This window comes from Athene noctua, unplaced genomic scaffold, assembly GCF_965140245.1.
Source record: "Athene noctua unplaced genomic scaffold, bAthNoc1.hap1.1 HAP1_HAP1_scaffold_252, whole genome shotgun sequence".
Classification (NCBI taxonomy): Eukaryota; Metazoa; Chordata; class Aves; order Strigiformes; family Strigidae; genus Athene; species Athene noctua.
In genome coordinates, this window is record NW_027437717.1 from 117,358 (window position 1) to 141,151 (window position 23,794).

General features: G+C 52.6%; 1 protein-coding gene across 1 annotated transcript in view; it reads left to right on the forward strand.

Moving 5' to 3' along the window:
* The window catches only part of LOC141955455 (hydrocephalus-inducing protein homolog), a 96,324-nt gene extending 83,076 nt beyond the window's left edge, over positions 1-13,248 (forward strand). The window contains 20 exon segments of the mRNA XM_074895223.1: positions 71-207; positions 1,033-1,160; positions 1,273-1,464; positions 1,857-2,006; positions 3,090-3,329; positions 3,548-3,716; positions 3,879-4,029; positions 4,031-4,053; positions 4,717-4,884; positions 5,510-5,683; positions 6,809-7,024; positions 7,471-7,619; positions 7,915-8,098; positions 8,577-8,718; positions 9,694-9,853; positions 10,604-11,218; positions 11,694-11,897; positions 12,304-12,518; positions 12,698-12,882; positions 13,103-13,248. Of these exon segments, the coding sequence (XP_074751324.1) occupies positions 71-207; positions 1,033-1,160; positions 1,273-1,464; positions 1,857-2,006; positions 3,090-3,329; positions 3,548-3,716; positions 3,879-4,029; positions 4,031-4,053; positions 4,717-4,884; positions 5,510-5,683; positions 6,809-7,024; positions 7,471-7,619; positions 7,915-8,098; positions 8,577-8,718; positions 9,694-9,853; positions 10,604-11,218; positions 11,694-11,897; positions 12,304-12,518; positions 12,698-12,882; positions 13,103-13,248 (3,748 nt within the window).
* Positions 13,249-23,794: the final 10,546 nt, after the last annotated feature.

Consider the following 23,794-nt stretch of genomic DNA (forward strand, 5'->3'; position numbering starts at 1 on the left):
TTGCATCTTTCATGCTCTTGGAAATGCAGCCAGGCTGTGGTTTAAGGATTGTCCTTACTCCTCCTTTCAGAGCTGAGCTGCCCGAGTACCTCCTGGACTTTGGGTACGTGATTCTCGGTAACACCCCCACGCACGTCGTGAGGATCACCAACACCGGGCAGTTCCCTGTGTCCTTCTGCGCTGACAGACAGGTCCTGCGTGACACAGGTAACCAGTGCTGGAGAGCCTTCACGTGGGCTCGAAGGAGCTGTCTCTGACAGTTTAGCTTAAGCCACTGGATATGGGGAGGTTTTATGAGTGCTTGTATGTATAACTTTTTCCTCCTTGGGACCCGCTGCCTGGTGCTTTAGAGCCTGAGTTCTCCAGGCCAGCAGCACTCAGAGACCCGGCCCGCCTGGGCCTGCCCTAACGCTTCCCTGCAGGGGCTGGGTGGGCTGATCACCTTGGTCACCTCTCAGCATCTTCTGCTCTTGGCTACCATGAGCATCGTCTGATGGGCACTCCGTGAGCTTGTGTTGCAAACAGATGGACCCTTTGTGGTTTGGAAGTGCTTTGTTTAAAGTTCATCATGTCATAGCACTTCTGTTCAGCCTTTAGTGAGGAGACAGCCTGTGAGGTCCTCTGTTGTATCAAAACAGGCTTCCGAAACAGGCCGTGATGGTGCCTGGCCGTGTCTGAAGGGTGATCAGGTGCCTCCTCTAAATCGTTTTTCAGAGAGCACCATGGCATGGGGGAATCTTAGTTGGAAATTCTCCTCTGGAGAGGTCTGTGCATCCTTCCCTGGGATCCCTAGTGAAGGAATGGCTGGAGCTCCTCAACTGAGATGTTTCCTTTTTACCATGTGGGTCTTGGATTCTGGCTGTGAAAACCCTTTCTCCTTGTGCGGTGACAAGGGAGAAGGAGTGGCAGTCTTCTCCACAGGTACAAAGGGGAACTTCACAGAGCTGCCAGCCAGGACATACGGCCTTAACGTGCTTGTGACACGTTCATGTCGATTGTGTATCTCAGCTGCTTTATTTTCGTCTGTTCAAGGTTTCAGTGTGGAGCTGGACCACGTGAAGCACCTGCCCTGCTGCGAGAGCAAGACATTTGAAGTGTGCTTTGACCCACAGAGTGCCAACCTGCCGCTGGGAGAGGTGGACGTGCTCCTGCCCATCAAGGTACCTGCGGCGTGCTTCCTTGCCCCGCTGTGCCCGTGCACCTCTCGGGGCAGGTCGGGGACAGCAGCAGATGTCACCGTGGCTCTCAGCTGGATGCTCTGTCCTTCCCTAGGTAGCAGGAGGCCCCACGTTCCACGTCCGCCTCCGTGCCAGCGTGGCCATGCCAGCCGTCTGCGTCTCCAGGGACAGGCTGGAGTTCTCCACTCTGCAGTGTGGGCAGTGCCAGGAGGAAACCATCCAGCTCCACAATCAGGTCCAGGTCCCCTGTAACTGGCTCATCACTATAAATGAGCCTGTTAAGAAGGTAAAGCACAGACCATGTGTAACACGTACCTTCTCGGTTGGGTTTTCTTTGCCTCTCTTGCCCTTTCTGCCCTGTGGCTGCGTGAGCACTTGGGCTGCAGCTCGTCTGAGGAAGCTTTGGAGGTACAGAGCAAGGCTGGCTCACCTGGACCTGGGCATTAGCTGGTGCTTCACTTCTCTGCCACCTTCCCCTGCTCCTCCTCTTCTGAGGACGGTGCCTCCCCATCTGCCTGCCCTGCCGACGTGTTTTCCCTCCAGTTCAGGCCAGGGGTGGCCTCGGCTGGTTTGGCTGTGGGTGCCCTCAGCACCGTGACGGTGTCTCAGAGCACTGCGGGGACCGAGGGTCTGTCCTCGCAGACCGAGGAGACCTCACACAATTGTTTTCTGGCTCAGGTGGACAAGCATTGGCCAGCGGGGCTGCGTCAGAAGGTGCCCCAGAAGTTGAAAGCCCAGCCGTGTGTCTTCGAGGCGCTGCCCTCAGCTGGAACCCTCGCTCCGGGACAGCGATGCCACGTCCGAGTGAGGTTTTCGCCCACCGAAGAGGTAAGATGGGCGAGTGTCACCCCCAGGAGGTCTGGCAGGACAGTGTGGTAACGAGAGCCCAGCACGGGGAGGAGGAGACGGCGTCTGCCTCCACAGAGAGCTTTCTGCAAGCCCTGTACCCACTGTGCCTCAGTTTCCCCTGCAGCACACTCTTCTGAGAGGGGCTTTGAAATCCCCCTGGGGAGCTTGCTCAGAGAGCATCAGGGCACGCTGGGCTGGCTGCCTCTTGGTGCATGGGGGGAAATCTGCCTGTTTGCCCTCGTCTCCCCCTTGCAGGCGCCTGTTTGAGGCTGCAGCGCCCTGGTGCAGAGCAGCTGGCACGCTCACAGGGGATAACCCTGCAAGGGCCAGTCTAGGCAAGTCCTGCTGCTGGTACCAGCAGGCAAAACAGCCACCGGGCACCTTCCTGGGCACGGCAGGACAGTCGCCTGGAGTGGTTGCTGCCAGCAGTCCCTGTGGCTCTGGCTCAGCCTGCCTGCGCGTTCCCAGGCACTCTGGGAGTCAGCTGCAATGACGGGGCGTTCCCAAAGGCAGTTTGCCTGTGGCCACCGTGGCTTGGAAACTGGCAGTGGGTAACAGGATGGACACAGGTGCTTCCGTGCCTGGGAACAGTCCCAGGGATGTTTTAATTGCTGTAGAGGTGTAACCATCTTGTGTCTGGCATTGACCAGAGCCAAACACTGAGCAGAGAAGTCGACCCTTATTTCTAGCCAGTGAGAGCTCACCTGCCTCATTCATCGAGCTGATGTTTGCCTGATGCAGCAGTGCCAGGACTGTGTCTGGGCAACATAACCCTCAGGACCTTTCTCATGAGCATCACACTCCCTTGTGACTAGGTGAAAACATCTGATAGTGCGTTTTAGATTCATCTGACACCAAAATAGCCAGTTAGACTTCACATTAGGATTCATCCCAGTTCCTCAGAGCCAGCATGCAGATGCTGTAGCCCCTGCTGGAAGTAAACATCTGTTTTCCATTCCCTTAGAGGTACTGGTGACACCCCTGCCCTGGGGAAAGAGTTGAATTTGAGGCCCTGTCACTTGGGACTTCATGGAGGAGCTTTCTGTGCCTCTCTCTTTTCAGAAGTCCTACAGAAGTGAGATGAAGATTACTGTTTGCCAGAGCAGCCAGAACCTCCAGCTGCAGGTCTCGGGGCGTGGGCTGGAGCCACAGCTGGAGTTCAGCCCCCCAGTGCTCGAGCTGGGACCGTTGCTGCCGCACAGCCGTGGAGCAGAGGGGACGGTGGTGGTGAAGAACCCATGCGAGTTCCCCATCGAGTTTTACTCGCTGGAGTTCGACCAGCAGTACCTTGCTGAGGAGCAGGTGAGAGGGAAGCTCTGGTCCCCATGTGCACGCTCCCGTAGCTTCACAGTGCTCCAGCGTTCCCGGGTTCGTGCCAGGGAGATGGAGACAGTTCCCAGGGCAAAGCCTGGTGGCATTTCAGGGTTAGCCAGCTCTGCTGGCAGACTGTGGAGGGGCCTGGATAGTCCGTGTTGTTAGAAACACGTCCTGCATATGTCTTCTCTTCCCTACATGCACAGGCCCTGCAGATGCTTAAAGATTATGACTGCCGTAACACCTTATTGCTGCCTCCACGTGCCCCGGGTGAGAAGCTGCCCCCAGAGGTGCTGGAGTACTATCAGGAGCAGAAGAGGCTGCAGGATGAGGAGTCCAAGACTGGGGAACCAGCAGGCCAGGACAACGGTGAGGGTTTGGCATTGGCTGTCCTGAGTGTGGACACAGCGGGGAGTCCAGCCCGCACACCCTGAGCTCTCCACGGGAAGCCCAGGCTTTCAGCAGCCACCCATTCCCCAGCTTGGTGGAGGAATTCCAGCGTGAAAGTCTGTGCCTTGTAACACGCAAACTTTGAAGATGTCCAGTCTCTGTCAGATCAAGGAAGAAAGTCCTCTGCTGGGATCATTCACGCTGTCTCATCCCAGAGCTCATTCGTTTTCTCCTCCGTGTTTGATGAAAGCCAGTCCAACGAGGTGGACTCTAAATCTGAACACAGAGGAGAGGGAAGGTGTTGAGAAAAGACAGGGGATGGGTATTGTTGCAGACGGGACAGGGACAAGTGAGAGGCCAGAGAGGTTCTCCCCAGTTTTGCCAAATGAGCACCTTTTTGCCCCAGGAGCTGCTGGGATCAGGGTGATGCTGTTCCCTTTCCTAGGCAGGGCAGCGCGCTCTCTGTCCTGCGTGACACTGCAAGCCGAGATGGCTTTTGGTGACCTCCTAAGGGCAAAGGTGGGAGCTCTTTGCAAATGTGTTATGATGAATTCAGAGCCCAGCTACATCTCCTGGAGTAATATTCCTAAAGCATCCAGCTTTTGGATAATCGCTCAATGTGCAAATGGAGCCTCTCCCTTGGGACAGTGTAAAATGCCTGGTTCTGCCTGTCCGCCCCTTACTCAGCAGGACCTGGGACCACGTTGACAGGTGACAGGACATTTGGCCCAGTCCTGTTAGGTATTGCCAAAGGCTTGTTCTTTCCTCTTTCTGCCAGCCCATTTCCTATACTCTGAAGAGGCACCTTGACCACCATCTAGGGCAGACCCTGATCTGCACAAGCCTAAAGGAGGGGCATGGTGAGACCTCGGTGTGGTGTTGGTTTCAGCAGAGTCTTCTCTCCCAGGATCTGAGGGGATGGGGAGGATGATCAGGGTCATAGGTAGGCAGGAGGCTGACTTTTCTATCTGGTTCCGCACAGCAGAGCATGGGCAGAGCGTCACCAGCAGCAGGGCGGCCTCGGGAGAAGTGACCGACAGCCCTGTGCATAGGGCCATCGCCCGCCACCTTGGCATCGATATCTCTGCAGAGGGGCGCGCGGCCCGAGACCGCAGAGGGATCGTCCTCATCGTCCATGGGGCACCCCTGACAGGTAGGTGAGCCGAGCCCGTGGCTGCAAGGAGGGCGGGGGGAGCAGGAGAGACACGTCCTGGTGGGCCGTGCTGCTTGATTGACCACTTGAAGCGAAGCGAGGTAAGCCACAGCCCTGCTGGTACATGAAATGGTCCCAGGCCTTCACCAGCTGGGGCAAGTGCTGTGGCTCACCCCGTGTCCACAGAGCCAGGCTATCCTCCCCCCACACAGGGTGGCCGTGTCCCCGTTGCTTGGTGGGAGCACGGTGCCTAGTGCCCAGGTTGCCTCATGGGCGCGGTCCCTCGCCCACACTGAACCCCAGCCCATGCCCAGACGTTGCCTGAGGCAGCGCCGGCCAGCGCAGGGGTGGCGGGACCGGGCTCGAAACAACGTCCTGGCCCAGGGTTGAGGTCCCCACGAGGGACAAAGCGCTCAGCTGGGTGTGAGGTGGAGGTGATCCGCCTGGCTCTAGAGGACAACGCTTCCAGCCGTGCTCAGCTCCCTCCCTCGTGGTCTCCCCTAAAGGGGCACTTGATTTCCCACTGTCCTTGAAACTTTGAAATCCTGTCTGGGGACTTTCTAGAGCCTGTCCCTGAAAACGCTTCACGTGCAAGTGTCACCAAGCAGTCTTCCTCTCTCTCAAGGAAAGACAGCGGCAGCGGTTGCCCTGTCCAAATACTACGGCGCTGCCTGCTTGTCCATCGACGCCGTGGTGACAGAAGCCATCTCGGACAGGAGCAGCTCGGCAGGGCTGCGCGCCCAGGAGCTGTGCACCGGGGCTGCCATCGAGCAGAGCTGCAAGGAGGCAGAGGGTGCCGGTAAGGAGACACGCTGGACCCAGAGCAGCGCTTCAGAAACCCACCCTGACCGTCCACTTCTGCTTGCTCCAGAGAGGGAGTCTGACAGCCCTTGGGTCTCTTAGGGAACATGGGTGCAGCGTGCAGAAATGCAAAGCCATTTCATAAAACATTCATGTTATTAAAGAAAATAATCTGTTTTAAGGGCTCAGACAGGGGCACTTTTACTGCCTCTGGGCTTCTCAGCACATACTCCTTTTCCTAGGAGTGGTGAGGCACACCTGAATTTTTCTCAGGGTTTTTTTACATTTCCTCAAAGCTGAATCCAGCTGACTCCTCGTGGCCATCAGGCAGAACTGATGCCCACTTGAACAAGGAAGAAGCCCTCTGAAGCTGCTCGTGAAGCACTAGAAAACTGACTTTGAGTGTGGCTTCAGAAACATGAGAGGAAGGGAAGAATAACCTCCCAGAGTTTCAGATGAGACTTTTTTTCTCCAGAGGTTTCCCTATACACGCTGTCAGGTCACACAGCTCGTGCATGTGGTGCTGTTCTGCACCTGAGACCAGAGACTTTTAGAAAACCTGGTTGGGCAGTTGGTGCCCCGAGCTCTGCAGGGTGAGGCCAGACCCTGGTTCTGGTGGGGGAAGTTTTGCATTGCTCAGCTTTGAACCTGGTTGGGTTGGGAGCTGGCGGAAGGAAGAAGGGTCTGGGCCCCAGGTGGGGTTAGCCCATGCGGAGGATTTGGCTCCAGTGGAGATGGGGATGCAGCTGGGGCAGGGCTGCATGTTACCGTCTCCACGTGAGAGTGCAGGATGGGCGCAAGGTACAGAAATGATGCTCCTGGAGGATGGAGCCTTGGCTTGATCCGTAGGAGAGCTACTGTGCAGCGTCACCTGCGTGCACATTTGTGAGGAGGGATGCGGAGCTGTGCCTTAAAAACTCTTTGGCTTTAAAATCCAGTATCAGGTGGTGTGCTTTACCATGCTAAAAAGAGAAGCAGGGCAGGAGCTGCTTCTGGAGATGGGTGCTGCTAGTGCCCGGCAGGCTGGGGGACGAGGGCCGTGTCCCTGCCAGGGTTCAGGGCTGTGTCCGTTGGGGTGGAAGGTGCCTGCTTGCTCCCCACTGAGCGTCTGTCCCCTCCGCAGGTCACAACGCAGATGAGCCCCTCGGCGAGCAGTTCCACGCCAAGGCCAAGCGCAGCCTAGAGACGAGCCGGTCCAGCTCTGTGGACAAAGTCAGCCGGCAGTCCGTCAGCTCCCAAGGCCAGGTGAGCGCTGCGGCAGGTGAGAAGAGGGATGGCCCCACAGCCCGATCCCAGAAGCAGCATCTGGTGGATCTGACAGGCTCCCAGGTGAAGCACGGCCTGCACTGGTTGATGCCTGGGACCTTTCTGTTGCCTCTGAGAAGTGAAGGGGCCGCTTCCAGTGGAGGCTCTGCGTCACCCAGAGCCTGGTGCGGGGGTCTGTAGTGCAGAGAGCCAGCTGGGCAGGCTGGGCATGGCTCGGGCTGGGAATGAAACCCTGGCAGAAACACTCTACGGCATCTCAGCCGTTTGTTGGCAAAGTGCAGTCCTGGCTAATGTGGCTGCAGCCATGGGCAAAGCTGCTGGATGCTGCGCTGGGGGCTTGCGAGCTTGGGTCTCTGCTGGCCACGCACGCACCCTCCAGCGTGCTCCCCCGGAGCTGCTGGCCTGCAGTTTTGTTCTAGTCTCCTGCTAGTGAGAAACCCCAGCTCCAAGCCCAGCAGTTGGAATTGTTTGGGGGTTTCCAAAGCGGTTGATTTTTCTGGTGGCGTTCAACATTGCAAGGCTCATCAAGTTCTCACCTCTCTCCCCGTCCCTGCTTTCCTGCGCAGCGATCGCTGAGCATCGGTAGCAGCACATCAGAAGAGCTGGGCTTTAGGAGCTGCGTGCTGCCTGAGGACCTGCTGGTGGCCATCCTCTCTGACAGGCTGCAGGTACGTGGGGTGGGGGTGTTCTTGCTAGGGAGAGACAGGCAGCGAGGTACAATTCAGAGAGGAGGAGGAGGGCTGTGCCTGCTCTTGGAGGAGTCCTGGGCTGCGTGCAGGGATCCGTGGGTGAAGCTGCAGATGCCATGAGCTGGCAGAGCGCGGGGGAAGATCAGAGCTTGTCTGAGCTGCTGCACTTGGAACTGGGATGGCTGGTGATCTCTGACGACAGGCTTTAGTGACTGGCTGAGAGCCCAATGCGTGCGACAGCTGACTTTCTCTTCCTTTTTGGCTTTATCTGCAGCTGAGCGACTGCTACCAGGGAGTGGTGTTTGATGGCCTGGAGACCCTCTTTGCACGCAACACGGCGTCTGCTCTCCTCTGCCTGCTCAAAGCTGTCAGAAATCGGCCTTACATCTATTTTGTGAACCTGTTCCAGGATTATGCTTCTTGGAAAGCCAGGGAGATGGCCGCAAAAGAGCAGGAAGGTGAGACTCTTCGTCTCCGTAACTCTGACATGTTCTCTCTCAAGCCTTCAACCTTACCCGTGTGTATCTGGGTTACCAGCAGAACTTGTAAGAGGGGTTTTTATTAATCCTTCCACCTTCTGCCTCGGTGTAGCCAGCACTCAGCTCACAGTTGCTTAAAATACAGCAATGCTGAGGCTGACCTCAGTCTCTAACATTAAAGCTTGGGCACAAGTGTAAGCTGCTGTGGCTCAATAACTAACCACCGGCCAGCCGTCCACGGCGCTGGGGCGTGTGAGCCAGGCAAGGCACGGGAACTCACTGAGCAGCGATAGTTTGGGGGCTTGTCTGAATTTTGAAGCGGGGATGTGAGCTCGCCAGTATCTCCTGGCAGGATGATAGGCTGGGTCGGGACAGAGTTGTGAATCCTGGCAGCTCACCCAGAGCAGCAAGCTCTGCTTGCAGGCACTGACGGTTTCTCCTCTGGTCTGTGCTGAAGGACGGGAGCGGGAAGAAGCTGCCAGGAGGGAGAAAGCCCGCCTCTGGGAGATGGACGAGGACGAGTATGATGCCCTCACCGAGGAGGAGAAAATTCAGTTTGATAACAGTATACTGCAAGTCAAGCGTGAGAGGAAGAAGAGGTCTGTAAGCCTTCTATGGGTGCCTCCCCAGGATAGCGTCCCCAAAGGGTTTCCCTGCTCCGGAGACCTTGGTTGAGCTCAGAGGGGTTACCAAGGCCAAAAGCATTAATTACCAGCAGCACAAGGACTGCCAGTTCCACCTCCCTGGTTCCCAGCAGAGGAGGCACCTTCCTCCGGTGAGATGAGAACATCCTCTCTCCGCTTTAGTGGTGAGCCCTTCGGCTTGGACACAGGCTGCAGGGAGCTGGGCTCTGTGCTTGCCTTGCCACTGTGCTTACAGGTGTCTCTAGTTAATGATGTTCATTCTCATCTTCTTCATCGCCCTTCTTCTCCAAACCAGAGGGGTTGTGGTGTGGGTTGGTGTGAGGCACAGCTGTGCTGGCTTGGTTTAGATCCCAGTCCTGGTGTAGGTGAGGCCCTTGCACTGCTGAGCTCCCAGGGTTTTCCTTTACTGAGTGACACCAGCCATAAAGCTGGTTTCTCCTAGGCTCAGCTTCAGCTGCAGCAGCAGGTGAGCCTGGGGGAAGCTCTGATCCCGCAAAGCAGCCCTGTTCAGGAGGATACACAGGATAAGCTTATGGCTCTCTTAACTCCTGCCTGAAACTTGGGGAGGGACTTGCTTAAAGCGAGCCTGTGTGTCAGCACTTCTTTCAGCCCCAGCTGAAGTTTGTTTCCCTGGATCAGCCAGTCTTTGGCAGCATTGCTGGAGGTGTCCAGGTGGACCTTACTGGAGAAGTAATGCAATTTAGACCTTGTGACAGCAAAGCCTAGATTTGGCTGGCCCTGGAGGTCCCCTCCCGCCTTCCCTCACTTTGGATGTCCCAGCCTCCCCAGGTTGAGGGAAGTCCACAGAGCTGGTCTAACGGTTGTGCCTGGCCTCAGGGTCAGTGAATGAAGTGTGGGACCAGCTGGGATTGCAACGAGCCCAGATTTCTGGCAGTGACTCTTGGGGATGTTTTGTTTGTCTTGCTGAAGGGAGATGGAGCGGCTGGCTCAAGAGCTTGAGGAAAAGCACCGGTGGGAGCTAGAACACTTGAGGGAGGAAGAAGATCTGAAGAAGTCATCTAAGTGGGCCAAGAGAAAGCCTGGGAAAGATAATGCTGCAAGGAAGAAAAGCCAGCCTGGAGTTGGGCAGGTGGGTGGTTGTGTTTATAGAGATGAGTAAAAGCCCTGGGGCCCCTCCTGCTGAGCCGAACCATTCCTGGCGCAGCCAGCAGCCACCCGCAGTGCTGGGGATGAGCACCTGGCCGTCGGTAACACACGGGGCTGTGCTGGGAAACAGCAGCCAGTGTTTGATCCTGCTGCTGCTTCGCCAGGGCTATTTTTGGCTGGGTTTGTTGGGTAGAGCTGCTCTTCTAGGGTCATGCTGCCTTTGAGTCATGGCTTCACATAACTCCGAGCCCTAGATAGTTTTAGTCCAGCATTTCTCCCCGTTCTGCATGTGACTTACACCTCTGAGCCCTGACCCGCCAGGGATGTGGTGTCTTTTGCTACCTGTCTGGCAGGAGATACCACCAGGCCCTCTAGGTATTCATTAGCAGCCAGACTTCCCAAAGTGTCAGCCAGACATAGGGATGGATGCTCAGCACACCAGAAACGTGCCCGGAGGACTGCACAGGAGTAAGGAGGTGTCTTAAGTTTGGGTCGGGGAAGCTGTTCTGTTTCTCAGCTGGTTTGCAGGACTCGTCATCAGTCTGACGCTGGGGAGTTTAGTTTCAGTTGAGCTCAACTGGGTACCAGCTGCGCTCTGAATTGGGATTTGTAGAGCACCTAGCACAAGCCTCAGATGAGACATGGGGTGCTATTGCAAAGATCGCCGCTGTCCTACAGCATTTGAGTTGGTGCTTGGAAATGCTCACCGCTTTTTCCTGCTCCTCCTGCCCAGAATACGAACGCATCCACCAGAAACACCAGAGCATCCCTTGGCAACCTGTCCGAAGTCACCGAGGGGGGAGAGAGGAAGGGATCTGCAAAGGAGCACCCGGACTCTCTTGCAAGTGACAAGGAAGATAAGAAAAAGCAGAGCGAGGCTCCCCTGGCAGATGTCTGCTCAGCAGAGGTTGTACAACCTGCGGACCCGGAACAGGGAGAAACTAAAACCGAGGCGCAGAGTGACAGCGAGAACTTGGCCCTGAGGTTCAAGATCTACGAGGCATCGCAGAAGGATGTCACACATATTTTGTCATCCTGGGACAGGGCTCAGGGTATCCTGCTGTCCCCTCTGAACCAGGAGGTGGTACAGCAGCAAGTCCAAGGCCAGCGCCGTTGCAGGAGCCGAAAGGACAGAGAGAAGGAGCACCAGGAGAGGCTGGAGAAGGAGCGTCTGGAAAAACTGAAGGCTCTTGAGGACTCCAAGTTATCTGGGCTGGAAGGGGAAGGTGCAGAAGGGTCATCCAGAGGCCAGGACGTTGGGGTGCCCTGCCTGGACATCCAGGTGCTGAGCTCTGCAGATGTGACGAGGGCGATCCTGGAGAGTGGCAAGCTGCCAGCGGCAGAGCAGGTAAAGCCCTGTGAGGCTCAGATGCTGAGCCTGCCATGGTCTAGGCCCTGGTGCATTGTGTCCCGCCAGGTGACAACAGCACAGAGCCTTGTCCAGGCCACTGATGATGTTCCACGATGGCTTCACAGCAGCCACGTGGCTGGGGAAGTTCTTGCCATCCCTCAGGTCGGGCAGAAGAGCGGGGGGCTCTCATCCTCTCTGTTCAGAGAGTTTCCCAGTCTGGAAATCACTTAAAATGGTCCCAGGGCAGGGCAGCTCCTGGTCATTGTTTCCTTCAGCCGAGTCACTCAGATTTCTCTCTAGGTCCCACTTGTAGGTCCTGGCACTGCTCTGGAGCCTGCCCACCCTGCTGGGCATAAAAAATCACTGTACTCCATCTACATAAAAAAAAACATTGCCAAAAGCTCAGTGTCTTTCAGGGAGTGTGAGGATGAAGGCGACGGGAGCATAAACAGGGTTTTCTCTTATGCTTTAGATCCTGGATGACTTGGGACTGGGTCCCTCGGGGCCTCCCATTCCACCTACGGCTTTCTACTCCGTGATCCGCTACCCGGAGAAGCGGATGGTCCCTGCAGCAGGAGAAGCCCTCGAGCACTTCGCCTTTGTCGTGCCTGAAGGTGCCACTGCAGAAGAAGAAAAGAAGAACACCAGAAGTCTCTTGGATGTGCCTGCAGTGGAGGTGCCAGGGCAGGGTCCAGGCTGGGTGGGGGCATGGGGGGCGGGTGGAATGGAAAAGGATCACTGTGGAAGGGCAGTGAAGACATGACAGGGCCCCATGTCTGCAGGCATCCCTCCTGTCTGTCTGAAAGAGACAGCTCTGCTTGAAACATGGGGCAGTTCTGTAAGATGAGAGGAAAAAAAAATCAGCTAAACCCTTCAACTTCCCTTGAGGAGAGGGTCCTGGGCAAGGAGGGGTGTTGTAGGCAAAACAAAGTCCCATAAGGAAGACCAAATCCATGGGCAGAGGTGGTTGGTGGTTTATTCTCTCTCCCGTCTGTTAACAAACCTGCAGCTTTCTCTCTGGGATGGGGGTGTCTCAGGGCAGGTCTCACCTCTCTCCCTTTCCTCTCTGCCTTGGTGTGAAGGTGTCAGAGGAGCAGGTCACGCCAAGCAGGGGCCAGTCGGGGAAGGAGAAAGCCGCGGGCAGGCCGGAGGCTGTGAGGAGGAAGCGGAGCTCCAGCCGGGCGAGGTCTCCAGGCAGGAGAGGTCTCCAGGCACCGGGCACGGGAGCACCCACGCAGCGCCCCGGGGCACACCAAAGCGACATGGACACGGCCCCATCCCCGGGGAGATCCGTCAGGTGAGCCGTGAGGGAGGAGGTGATCCTTCTGCTTCACGTCCATCTTGCCAGCGGGGTCCATCGTCCCCAGCCCCGCAGGGACCCTCTGCCGGGGCCTCCACGGGATGGCGAGTCCGTGAGCCGCCTCCTTCTCTCGTTTGCTCGTTAGCAATGTCTGAAGCCTCCTCTTTCATTGCCAGGCTGAGCAGCTGCCGGTGGATAGTGCCTGCCCACGGCGAGGTGGAACTGAAGGTCCAGTTCAGCTCCACGGTGCCGGGGCAGTTTGATCAGACGCTGCATTTTGAGGTGCTGGGGACAAACCGACAGTACCAGGTGCACTGCAGGGGTACCTGCCTGTATCCCACCATCAGCCAGGACCCCCACGGTAAGGCTGGGGCATGGGAGCCTCCCACACTGCTCCTCCCTGAACTCAGAGCCAGGGCTGCCCCTTGTGCCCCAGCGACCTTCTGGCTCGGGCAGAGCATGCTGCCTGAGCCGCCCAGTGTCTCTTCCCGTGCTTGGAGCTGGGAACCAGTACTGGTACTATGGGAGACCTGGGCTGGTCTGAGGGATCAGAATGTAAGTTTGATACTGACTTTGAGCAGATAACCACGTACCCTTAAGAGACGTGAAAGTCCCGAGAAGAGCTGAGAAGATCAAGGAACTGCCAGACCAGAACTGCCTGACCGCAAGGAGAGGAAGGTCATCGAGGCTGCAACAGAGAAGAGGGCATCCAGCCGTGAACTGTTAGTCTCCACCAAAACCAGTCGTACATGGACACAAACGCTGCATAAAGTCATTAAAAGGCTTGTTGGAACAATAAAGTAGCCATTTTGCACAATTCAGTGTTTGTCGTGTCCATCTCAACAACGACAAATGGTGACCCCGATGTGATCCCAACACCGAGGAAATAAATAACGGCGGCAGGAAGAGCTGCGGAGATGGAGCCCAGCCAAGCGCAGCGGCGGGGAGAGCTGCACAGTCCCGACAACCTTTTGGAATTTGACACCGTCCAGGTGAGCGGCTGGGAACAAAGTGATGGGTGCCATCCTCTCTAAGGAGGAGGGTATGATTCTGACAATGTGGAAGTTGGTGCTTCAGCGCAGGGGAGTCAAATTGGATGATGTAGCGCTCCAAAAAATGTTGTCGTGAATCAAAGCGCAAGGGTATGAAGCTGGCACTGCCACTGCATTTAGTGTGAGCAAATGGGAAGAACTGGGACAGAAACTGCTGGAGTGTGCCTCTCGCGGTAATAAGAATGCAACCAACCTCCTTACAACCTGGAGGTTTTTAAAAGAGACTTTAAAAGACTTTAAGGTGGAGAAAGCAAGCTCAGGGGAAACACCTTATAATCCAGGGGTGTCCTCGGGCCGGGTCCTGGTGGCGAGAGGTCAAGATATGGACCTAGCGGGGGGAGCCCGTCCCAAACGTAGACGCGGTTGAGGGCGAGGGGATTGTGTGAGGACTCCGATGAGGAAGCACAAGATGAGTTGTTTCCTCCACAAAGACGGAATGAGCAGAAAGCCCCTCAGGCAGTGCCCCCTCCACCTCCCATTGTGGAGCCCTCTGCTGCCACCTCCCTCTGACGAGGGGAAAGCCCTGCGCACTTTGCTTATCTGGTGCAAAAGGAATGGGGTCCCTGCTGATGCACGGTCTGCTCTTGATCTGGAAATATGGAAAGGGGCAGGGATCGCCTTATTCGAGGCGGCCGTAAGGAAGAACACCATCGCTGTGTCATCTTCAACTGCATGGCGACTGGTACAGGAATTCCTGAAACAGTTAAAAACTGATCGGGCTGTGGCGGCAGCTGCATGGCATGGAGCCAAGGACGTTATCCAGGGAGGGGGGGGTGGGGCGAGGGGTTTTTAACTGTGGTAACATAACGCTTTTCACTGTCCCACTGTGTCTGTTAAGCATTGTTAGTGTTTGAATTCAGGTGCTATTCCTGTTTTCTTCCCCTAACAAGTCTGTCTTTTGCCCTGACTCATGGGTGCTCGAGCCACCCCTCTCTGTCATTATCTCCCTTCCTGAGCTCTTTGCTTCATTTCTCCTTCCCAGCTCTGCGGGGAAGGGGTGAGTGAGCGGCTGCGTGGTGCGCAGTTGCCCTCTGGGCTCAAACCAGGGCAAAATTTAAGGATGGTGTCCACCTAAACAGGCCAGAAAGTGAAAATCCCCCAGGAGCTATGGCGATTTGATGTAGCGTTTTTAAATGGTTGGAAATGGCCCGGGACATGGTGTTCAATTTGTCGAGATTTGTAACACTGGTGTAACAGGGGGTTTGTGCAGCGTGAGCGTATCGAGTCCCAGAAGGTTTTGTCCTGCTCTCAAAGCTAAAGAAGAATTTTCCTGCTTCCATGGGAGCAGATGGATTTTTGAGAGCTCTTTCTAGTTCGTTAACTGTGAGTCTGGGAACTAATGTTCTGATTCAGCATCTCCACCCAGAGTCATGGGGGGTTCCTCATGCAGTGGGTGAAGCGGTGGAGGGTCAGATCTACACACGGGTCAGGGGCTGCATTGGCCCCCCGCCTCCCGCTGCAGGGATGAGCCCAGGCAGAGGCGCTGTGAAACGCACATCGAACCTTTAATGAAGTGAGAAACAGAGAGATGGGAGAGGGCTGGGGCTGGGGCGGGCGGGCGCAGGCTGCGTGCGGCGGGGATCCGGCTCCACGTCTTCTCTGCCCGCCTGTCGGAAGGGGTCGGGGGGCGGCGGCACTCTGTCCGTGGTGTCCCTCAGGTTCTGGCTCGCTTGCCGGGCACGTGGTCGGCATCGGATGCTCTCCGCTTGCTGCTGCCTGCTGCTGCCTGCCGCCACGCTGTGCCTGTCCGGCTTCGCCTCCCGCGGGGTTTTGGAGTGTTTTCCCACCCGTTGCTCCACCATCTTCCTCCTCTTGGGTGGGATGTTGTCCCGCAAGGGTTTTTCTTGCTTTTTGATGTTTAAGACTCCTTTAAGGAGCTGCTGGACTATGAGATCTGTAATTTTTTGGTTTCTGCTGTCATTTAAATCAACCGCCTTAATTCCACATTCCATTTTTTAATTTTTTATTTCTAAAAGCATTGTGTACGAGTAGGAGCAAAATGCTGAGCATGGCTGAGTCCTAAATCTATTTGTAGCTGTGACCTAATCAAAGCAGAAGACCCAAGCTCCTAGAAGTGGCTCCTCTTCCTCCCTCCTGCCACCGCCCCAGGGCATATTCTCTGCAAACAAAGTCATACCTCGGTAAATGAAAGGGCTGCTGTGCATTGGCTACGCCCCACTCCTCCCATTCACGGAGGTGATGTCGGATTACTTAGTTGAGAAAAAACTGCCAGCACTGACCATTATCTGCTGAAGTAATTTAAATTAAGCCCAGGATATTGCCACGAAAGATTGTGCCTCCCTTGTTCCTGCCTAGGTTTCTGCAAACTGCCCTGTCTGTAGTGAGACAAGAATGTTCTCAGTGGAATGGTAAATCACCTGTCGTGGTAGTTCGGGCAGAAACTGAATGCTTACATTCCAGAACACACTTTTATAGTACTGATTGTACTCTCCTGTTGGTAGACTCAATAGCAAATAAAATCTGAGAACTATTTCAAGTTTAATAAGAAGTAACAGAATGGTAGAAATGGGAATTAAATCTTACTGGAGTTCAGTCATCTAATATCCAGCACAGGTTTGTCTTTTAATATGCATTAATATCACCCCTCAAAAAATTATTCCCAAATCGTAGCAGCAGCTATACCAGCAAAGTTAAAACCAGCAAGTTTTGGTTCTCCGTCAGATTCAATAAAATAAGATAGGAGGTGTGAAATTCAGTATCGAGATAGAGAAATCAAATAACAAAGACAATCTCATTTATCCAACAACATGAGTAGAGGGCTTGGACCTTAGGTGATATTCAGTCAAAACAGCATTCCATGACACCCTGCCTTTTTTTTTCTTTTTTTTTTTTTTTTAATCTTTTTCCTTAAGCAGGAGCTTTGTCTCTCTGCAATCCAAAAATATTCCAGCTGCAGTAGTCCTGTGTTGAGGTAGGGGTATTAGCTGTCTTTTTCTATCTGCCAATCCGCAGAGGTGTGGCGCTCAGATCACAGCTAATCCATGCAGGAGATTATGACCTTCGCGGGAACAAAAGCACAGATGCCAATATGGTGGTTGCTTCTTGTTCGATTTATTAACTGCACAATTGCTTTATATATGCCTTCCCGTACATCGCGAGATCTTTACTTCCCTATTCTTTCTGTACATCGTGAGATCTTCCGAGCGCCTCTCCCTACACTTCCCCCTCCCCATGCTATATAGCTATATTTGTAATAATTGAAGACTTGTTGTTCTATTTCTTCATGTGCAAGGGTGGGTTTTTTGGTGTTGGTTTTTTTGGTGTTGGGTTTTTCTTCCATTCTTTCTCTGTATTAACCACAGCTGCTGTATGCTTCTCTGTAGTGCTTGCCCATATGTTGGGTCTGGGCGAGATGGTTCGTCTAGCAGAAGATCCAAGTAGCCAAAAGCCACAGAAAATCTGCAAAAACTTTAAGAAGAAATGGTTATTTCAGGTTTTATACATCGGGCAGGTATCCATTTAATTAAACCATCTTTTTCCACTGCTGCATACCCACGCCCAAACACTCTCAGTGACCAGCCTGATTCCCACTCTATCGCTCCCGGTTCCTTGACCTGAACCAAAGGATAATTTTTTGTCTCCTGGGTTGGCATAAAGTGTTTCCACAGGGGAGGTGTGGACTCGTCGCCTCTACAAAATGATTTAAAGCATAAAGGGCGTGGGACAATAAAGTCTGTTGCCGGTCTATGGGTATTGTCCCCTTATGACCTTCCCCCTCCCCAAGCTGTTGTAGTTTGGATTTTAGGGTGCGATGCGCACGTTCCACTATTGCTTGCTCTTGACTGCTGTAAGGAAGGCCGTGTACTAACTTGACGTCCCATAATGCACACCATTCTTTTGTACGTCTCGCGATGAAACAAGGGCCGTTATCTGTTTTAATCTCTTGTGGCTTCCCTAATAAGGCGATGATGCCTTCCCAATGAGCAATAATGTGTCTGGCTGTTTGTTTGCAAGCCATCGTGGCTAATATTGTAGAACTCAAGGTGTGAATGGTTACTATGAGGTATTTATTTGGTTTTAATAGGTCAAATTCTGTTATGTCAGTTTGCCATATCTGATTGGGGGAGATACCCCTTGGATTGACCCCTGCTTCCCACAGTGGGCCCTTTTGACAGTAGGGACAAAGTGCCACTATGTTTTTTGCCTGTGACAGAGAAATATGACATGTTTTTGCTAAGGCTTTTGCTCCGAGGTGTAGAAAGGCGTGTAAATGCTTTGCAGCATCTAGTGACCATACACCCCGTGCCGCCTGGTCAGCCTTATGATTGCCTTCTGTAATTGGACCAAGTAGGGATTGGTGACTGTTCACATGTGTAAGAAAGGCCTGTCCTACGTGTTGTTGTAGAGCGTCATAAAGCAAAGTCGATACTTCCGTCTGCACAAATCCTACGGTTACCATTTTGTTTACAAGTTTATACACATAGAGAGAGTCTGGAACAATATTAATTGGATTCTCTGTTTCCTGCTGGAGTGCCGTCTGGACCGCTTTGGCTTCCAACCATTGTACTGATCTGTCAGTCTGAGTCCACAACCTCTTTTCCCAATGTCCTTCAGCTTTCCATACGACTGCAGCTGTTTGTGATTGCGATGAGGCATCTGTAAGGTATGTTGTGCCGTTAAGAGGGCACATGACTAGAGGTAGTGTAAGTTGTAGCTGAAGTGTTTTCAAGTGTGAAACCCATTGTAGACCCTTTCCAGTTGTCATGGACCCTGGAAAGTCAAAGATGGCACGTTGTAAGTCTTCCGAACGTGTAACCATGTCGTCCCACACTTGCTGCTTCCAGGGGATGAGTATTGTGTCAGGTTCCTTTCCAAAGTGTTGAAGGGTCATGTTGCGTCCTATGAGGTCCGCTACAACAGCGACTGTGGTAACAAAGGCGGCCTTGTTGGTATTTTGACAAGCCCAGGCTAAAGGCACGGGTTTGCCATCCCAGCCAGACTGTCTGATGATACCAACCATGTGTCAGATAGGCTTTTTGTCCACCAAACTATATACATCCCCAGGCCTGACCTCGCATGCTATTCCCAGCTACTGGGGGAAGAGAGCCTCTCAGCTCTAACTCCAATCAAACAGGTCTGAGATGGGTCGGCAGCAGTTGCTAAGCCCAGGCAAAATGCCTACTGTCCTGATTGATTTTTCCCTGCCACCTTGGCACAGCTCAGCAGTTTCTTATCTATCTTCTGAGGCCTGTTCTTCATCAAAGCTTAGCTGTTTGTCAGAGGCTGTGTAAGGCCGATGCCTCCCAGATCTCCCCTTTCTCGGTTTTTGCAACGGCACCTGCAAGACTTGTTTGAGAGCTGTATCAATTAAAGGTTAGACAAACTTCAAAAACACAGCATACTTACAATAGTTCCACAGAAGGCTGAAACAGTACAGCAGTTACAATTACTAGTTAAAAGAGTAGGCTAATTTCAGTACTGGTAAATAAGAGATATGACTAAATACTACAAAATAAACAGTAAGGAAAGTACGGAATAGCACACTTAATAGAAGTACTAACATTCAGATCTGCAATCGCTGGGGAACCCTGGATGCAGCGAGAATTCAGAGTGCCCTTCCTCACAAACTGGAAACCCTACATGATGCATCCATCTGTAGGTGAGGCATCCAACGTCGCTGCAAGCAGATCCGGCCTCTAAATCAACAGGCCAAATAACTGGCAGTTTTCTTTGAGCAGAAACATGTGATTTCATCCTCCTGTTGGGTTCCACCCAGAGCCTGGCCAGCACTCCAGGAGGAAAACCAAGGGAGTTTCTAATAAGGTTAAACACTTGAGCTCTTAATTCTTAATATTGCTGAACAAAGAAAGTTGAATACACACATTCTTACAGCATTTCATCCTTATTAATAACTGCATTTCATCTAAACTACATCTTTCAGTAGTGACTAGTAAGCCTAGATACTTCATTAAGGAGCTGCAATTACTGTTAGCATTTTCTCTTAAAAGAATTGGCAACTGTAGTGTAGTTTGTTCTGTTGCAGTAGCAAACATTACTCAGACATTCTGCTTAAATGATCAGTCGAAGAGACCACAAACTGTCTGCACAGGGGCACCCACAGCACCCACAGCTGGATCCTGCGTGCTGGCTGCCTCTCACCCTCAGGTGTGGTTGCACACACCTTGCTGGTGACCATTGGAGACTGAGACCTGTGGAGACACAAGCATAACCTCTTCCCCAGGTTATTAAAAGATATGGTCCTCCTCAGTTACTACTTTCTAAGTTTTTTGTTAACACTTGAGACTTGCTCTGGACCTCTTGTTGATCTGGTATCTTGCATCTTCCCCCTTTTGTTGTTGTTGTAACAGACTCTTTAGCTTGCTAGATGTATGCTCCACCATGGCCTGACCGGTCGGTGAGTGGGGAATGCTGGTCAGGTGCTTGACCCCCCACTGTATGGCAGGATGCAAACAGTGCTCCAGAACAGGCATCAGCAGACACATGTACATATTTTAACATTTCAAATGCAGCGGAGTGAGTGACATCAGATTGGCATAATTCTGAGGAGGTGAGTCCCCAAGGGTCGACACCACTTCCCTGTTGAGGAGATGGAGTCTGTCTGGTATTTAGGGCAAGTTGCAGTGATGTCTTTAGCCTGATGCCTTGACAAAGAAAACTGGTTTTGATTTTGCTCTGGCATTCTGGTGGAAAAAAGGCATGTGTTTTTCATCCCACTGAAACAGCGGAGCATATGGCTGACCTGGAGCCAAGATCTCTCTCCCTTTTTGTTTTTGCAAAAGTGCTTTCAAAGTTTGGCGTGCTCTTTCTACGGTGGCTTGTCCCGTGGGGGAATGCAGTGTACCTGCGATGCTTGTCTGTTTGAGATGGCGTTAGCTATACGGTGGAGATCTTGTTTTGCTTTCTCTGTAAGTACTCTGGGTGATGTCAGTGAAGGATCTTTTCATAAAATATCAAACAAGCTATGCAGATCATCATGAGTTAGGCCCACACGGCTGTATCCAATTTATGGTTCCTAACAGTTTCTGTAAGTCTTTTTTAAAGTCTTAACATCAGTTTTAAGTTTAAGCTGTTGCAGGACAATAGTCTGTTCACAAATCCTTCAGCCCAGGTACTGCCTGGTGATGATATCTGTACCTTTTCAAGCGCTATTTGCAACACCATTTGAGATAGTGAGTGCTTGGTTAAAGCCAGAGCCTTTTCCATGATCTCCTGTGTTACTGCTGCTGTAAGGATGTCATCCATATAATGATATGTAACAGCTTGGGGGACCTGGTGGGACTTTTATGTCTTATGGTAAAATAATGCAGTGGTATTGTTTTGCAGGTTCACTAACATCAATAGTGGGAATAGAAAAGGTAATTGTAGGTGCATCGTTCGGATGCAAGGGAATGATAAAAGAAATCAATCCTTTAGATCAATTACTACAAGATGCCAGTTTCAGGTAATCATCGTTGAGGAGGGCATTCATGGTTGTAAAGTATTTTTATCCTGTGTGGTATCATTAATATGCTGGAGATCATGTAAAAGTCACTATTTACCACTTTTCTTTAAAATAAGAAACTTAATCATCCCTGAATTAAGTCATTAAGGTGGCATGACTTTTTCCTTGGCAAGGGCCACTGACCCACCCACACCGGTGATTCCATTTTCCAGGTGAGTGTCAGGGTGGGTTTCAGGGTGAGTTGTGCTGCAGTGGTGATTAAGACAAATTTGATCCAGTTGGAGTTCCCCATTGAGTCATACAGTCACAACCCCAAAACGTAATAGGGGTTTCCAATATAAATGGATGAATATTTGCTACCCAGCTTTCTGGGCCTCTTACATGAATGAGATCCTTGCTTTGAATTGTTACAGCATGACACCAACCCTGAAAAGCATTTGAGTTACCGGAGCCAACAGCCAGTCTGCTCACAGATATTACGGTCACATCTGCGCCAGTATCTAAAATGTCTGTCAGCTCGACAGATTTTTTAGCTTTAACGAGAGTACATTTTACCAGAAGTCAACCTTGTGTCACTGTCTGAGTCCAGAAATATTTAAGGGGTACCTGCTGTTCCAAATCCCGAGTCATCGCGGCTTCTCAGCATAGTAGTAGGGGGAGCCACAGTAAAATTAACAAGCTGAACAATTTTTGACCGTTTTGTTACAGAGCACAGGGGTACAGACCATAGTTTTGATTTTTCTCTTTATAACCAGCATCTACGACCCCTGGTAAAAAAAACAACCCCTGTCAGGTGGTAGATGATCTTTCAAGAATATTTCCATTAGGCAGATGGTTCAGAGGTGCACTCTCCCCGCAGAGCACACACCTAAATTCAAGACAACAATCAACACAGAATGACTGCCTCCTGCTAGAGGAGGTATTTCACCTGTAACACTGAGAACACTGAGCCCGAACAGACAGCAGCACCGATGACTCCGCAGCTGCAGCTGGGCTGCGTCTCACACACGCAGAACAATCACACAACCACACCAGGAAGTCCCTCACACTCCTTACTGACACAACAGAGAATGACAAACATTACAAATACGAAGACTCCATTAAGAACATATAAAGCCTGTGCTGCATGACAGCATCAGCACCTTCTCTGTGAAAAACTCGTTGCTTTTGTCGCGAGGAGGGGGGGGGCGGGCCCAGCGCGCGGTGCCGGGCTCAGCCACAGGCGGCCGCTCCGCGGCGCAGGGGGCTCGGGGGGGCCCCGGGCCGCCGTTGCCATCTCCATACTGCGCACCCCGACCGCTGCTGGACCCCACGGACTCCTCCGACTGAGTAGTCTCCTCTGAGAAGCGTTGCAGTCCCCTGTGTGCATCCTTAGATGCATGTTGTTCGGCTTGGGTGGCTTTCATCAATGCATTTGCCTTATCCCCAGTCACCAAGTGCTCTGGATTTCCCAATTTTGCCTGCTCTGTTAAATCAGCTTTTATCAGAGGCCAGAGCTCTGACTTCATGCAATCCATCGTCTCGGCCAAAATGCCGAGCTTTAATAATCTTTGTAGCATAGCTCTTAAAGCGCTCGACTTCATGGAAGTCTTATATTGCATTCCCCATGTTTTAAGTACCTTGATTGTGGCCTCCACGGCGCGCCGTGGAGTCTCCCGTCCTGCGTGGAGCTCCGTCACCTCCTGCCGTGTGCCGCCGACCGCCACCGGTCCGCACACCGAAATCACCACTGCCATCACGTCGGGGTCACCATTTGTTGTGGTAAGGCATCAGCTGTCTTTTTCTACCTGCCAATCCACAGACATGTGGCGCTCAGATCACCGCTAACCCCTGCAGGAGGTTAAAACCTTCACGGGAACAAAAGCACAGACGCCAATATGTGGGTTGACTACTTGTTCAACTTATTAGCTGCGCAATTGCTTTATATATGCTCCTTAAAGGCATCCACCTTAAGCATGGCTGTGTTTTGGTAGCATTCTTCTTTGGCATGTTTGATTGGTTCCCTATTCTTCCCGCACATCGCGAGGTCTTCCGAGCGCCTCTCCCTGCAGACCGATGAGCTACAGAGCATCTTGAGCTAACAGTGCAGCAGCATCCTGGTACCCACTGAAGCATTTGCAAGCCAAACCCCCTGAATTTATGTGGCTCTGCATGCAAACTTTGGGCATATTACTGCAGGAATTGCTGCAGAGATTTCAGGCAACTGCCTAGAGATTCTGGACGCCCCTGCGTTGTGCTTATAAGCATGTCCTTGTTTGGGGGGTTGATTTAGATATGTCTGCTTAGTGCTGTCTTGTCACTGCACCCTCTGTTTCTGGTTGGATGGCAGCCTCTCCTCGTGTTGTAATGCTGCCCTGAAATGAGAGGACAGGTGCTGCTAGCATCGAAGATCAAACGAATACCTACATGTGGGGATAAGAAGGAATGGCACTGCTGTTCCAGCACTGACAATGAACCAGGCCGATTGGCTTTCTGATCCTTCAGCTGCAAACATTGCAGAAACAACGGGGAGAGAGGTGAATGTTTGGGAATGAGGAATGTGTGCTGTAACAGCGGAGGGGCCTTCAAAAATGCCTAACTCGCCTCGTAGTATGTTCTTCGAGGTAAATGGATGAAGAAATTGCTGTGTGGTAATCTAAAGGGTTTCCTTGGCCTTTCCCACCCTCAGGAGCGGCTGTGTTCGCGGGGCTGGTGGTGTTCTAGCGGTGGGGGAAGCGTGAGCCTTTCTACTTGCACATAAATTCCACAGCCGCCTTTGAATTGCCCCTGCTCATGGGACACTTTGAAGTATGGATTGT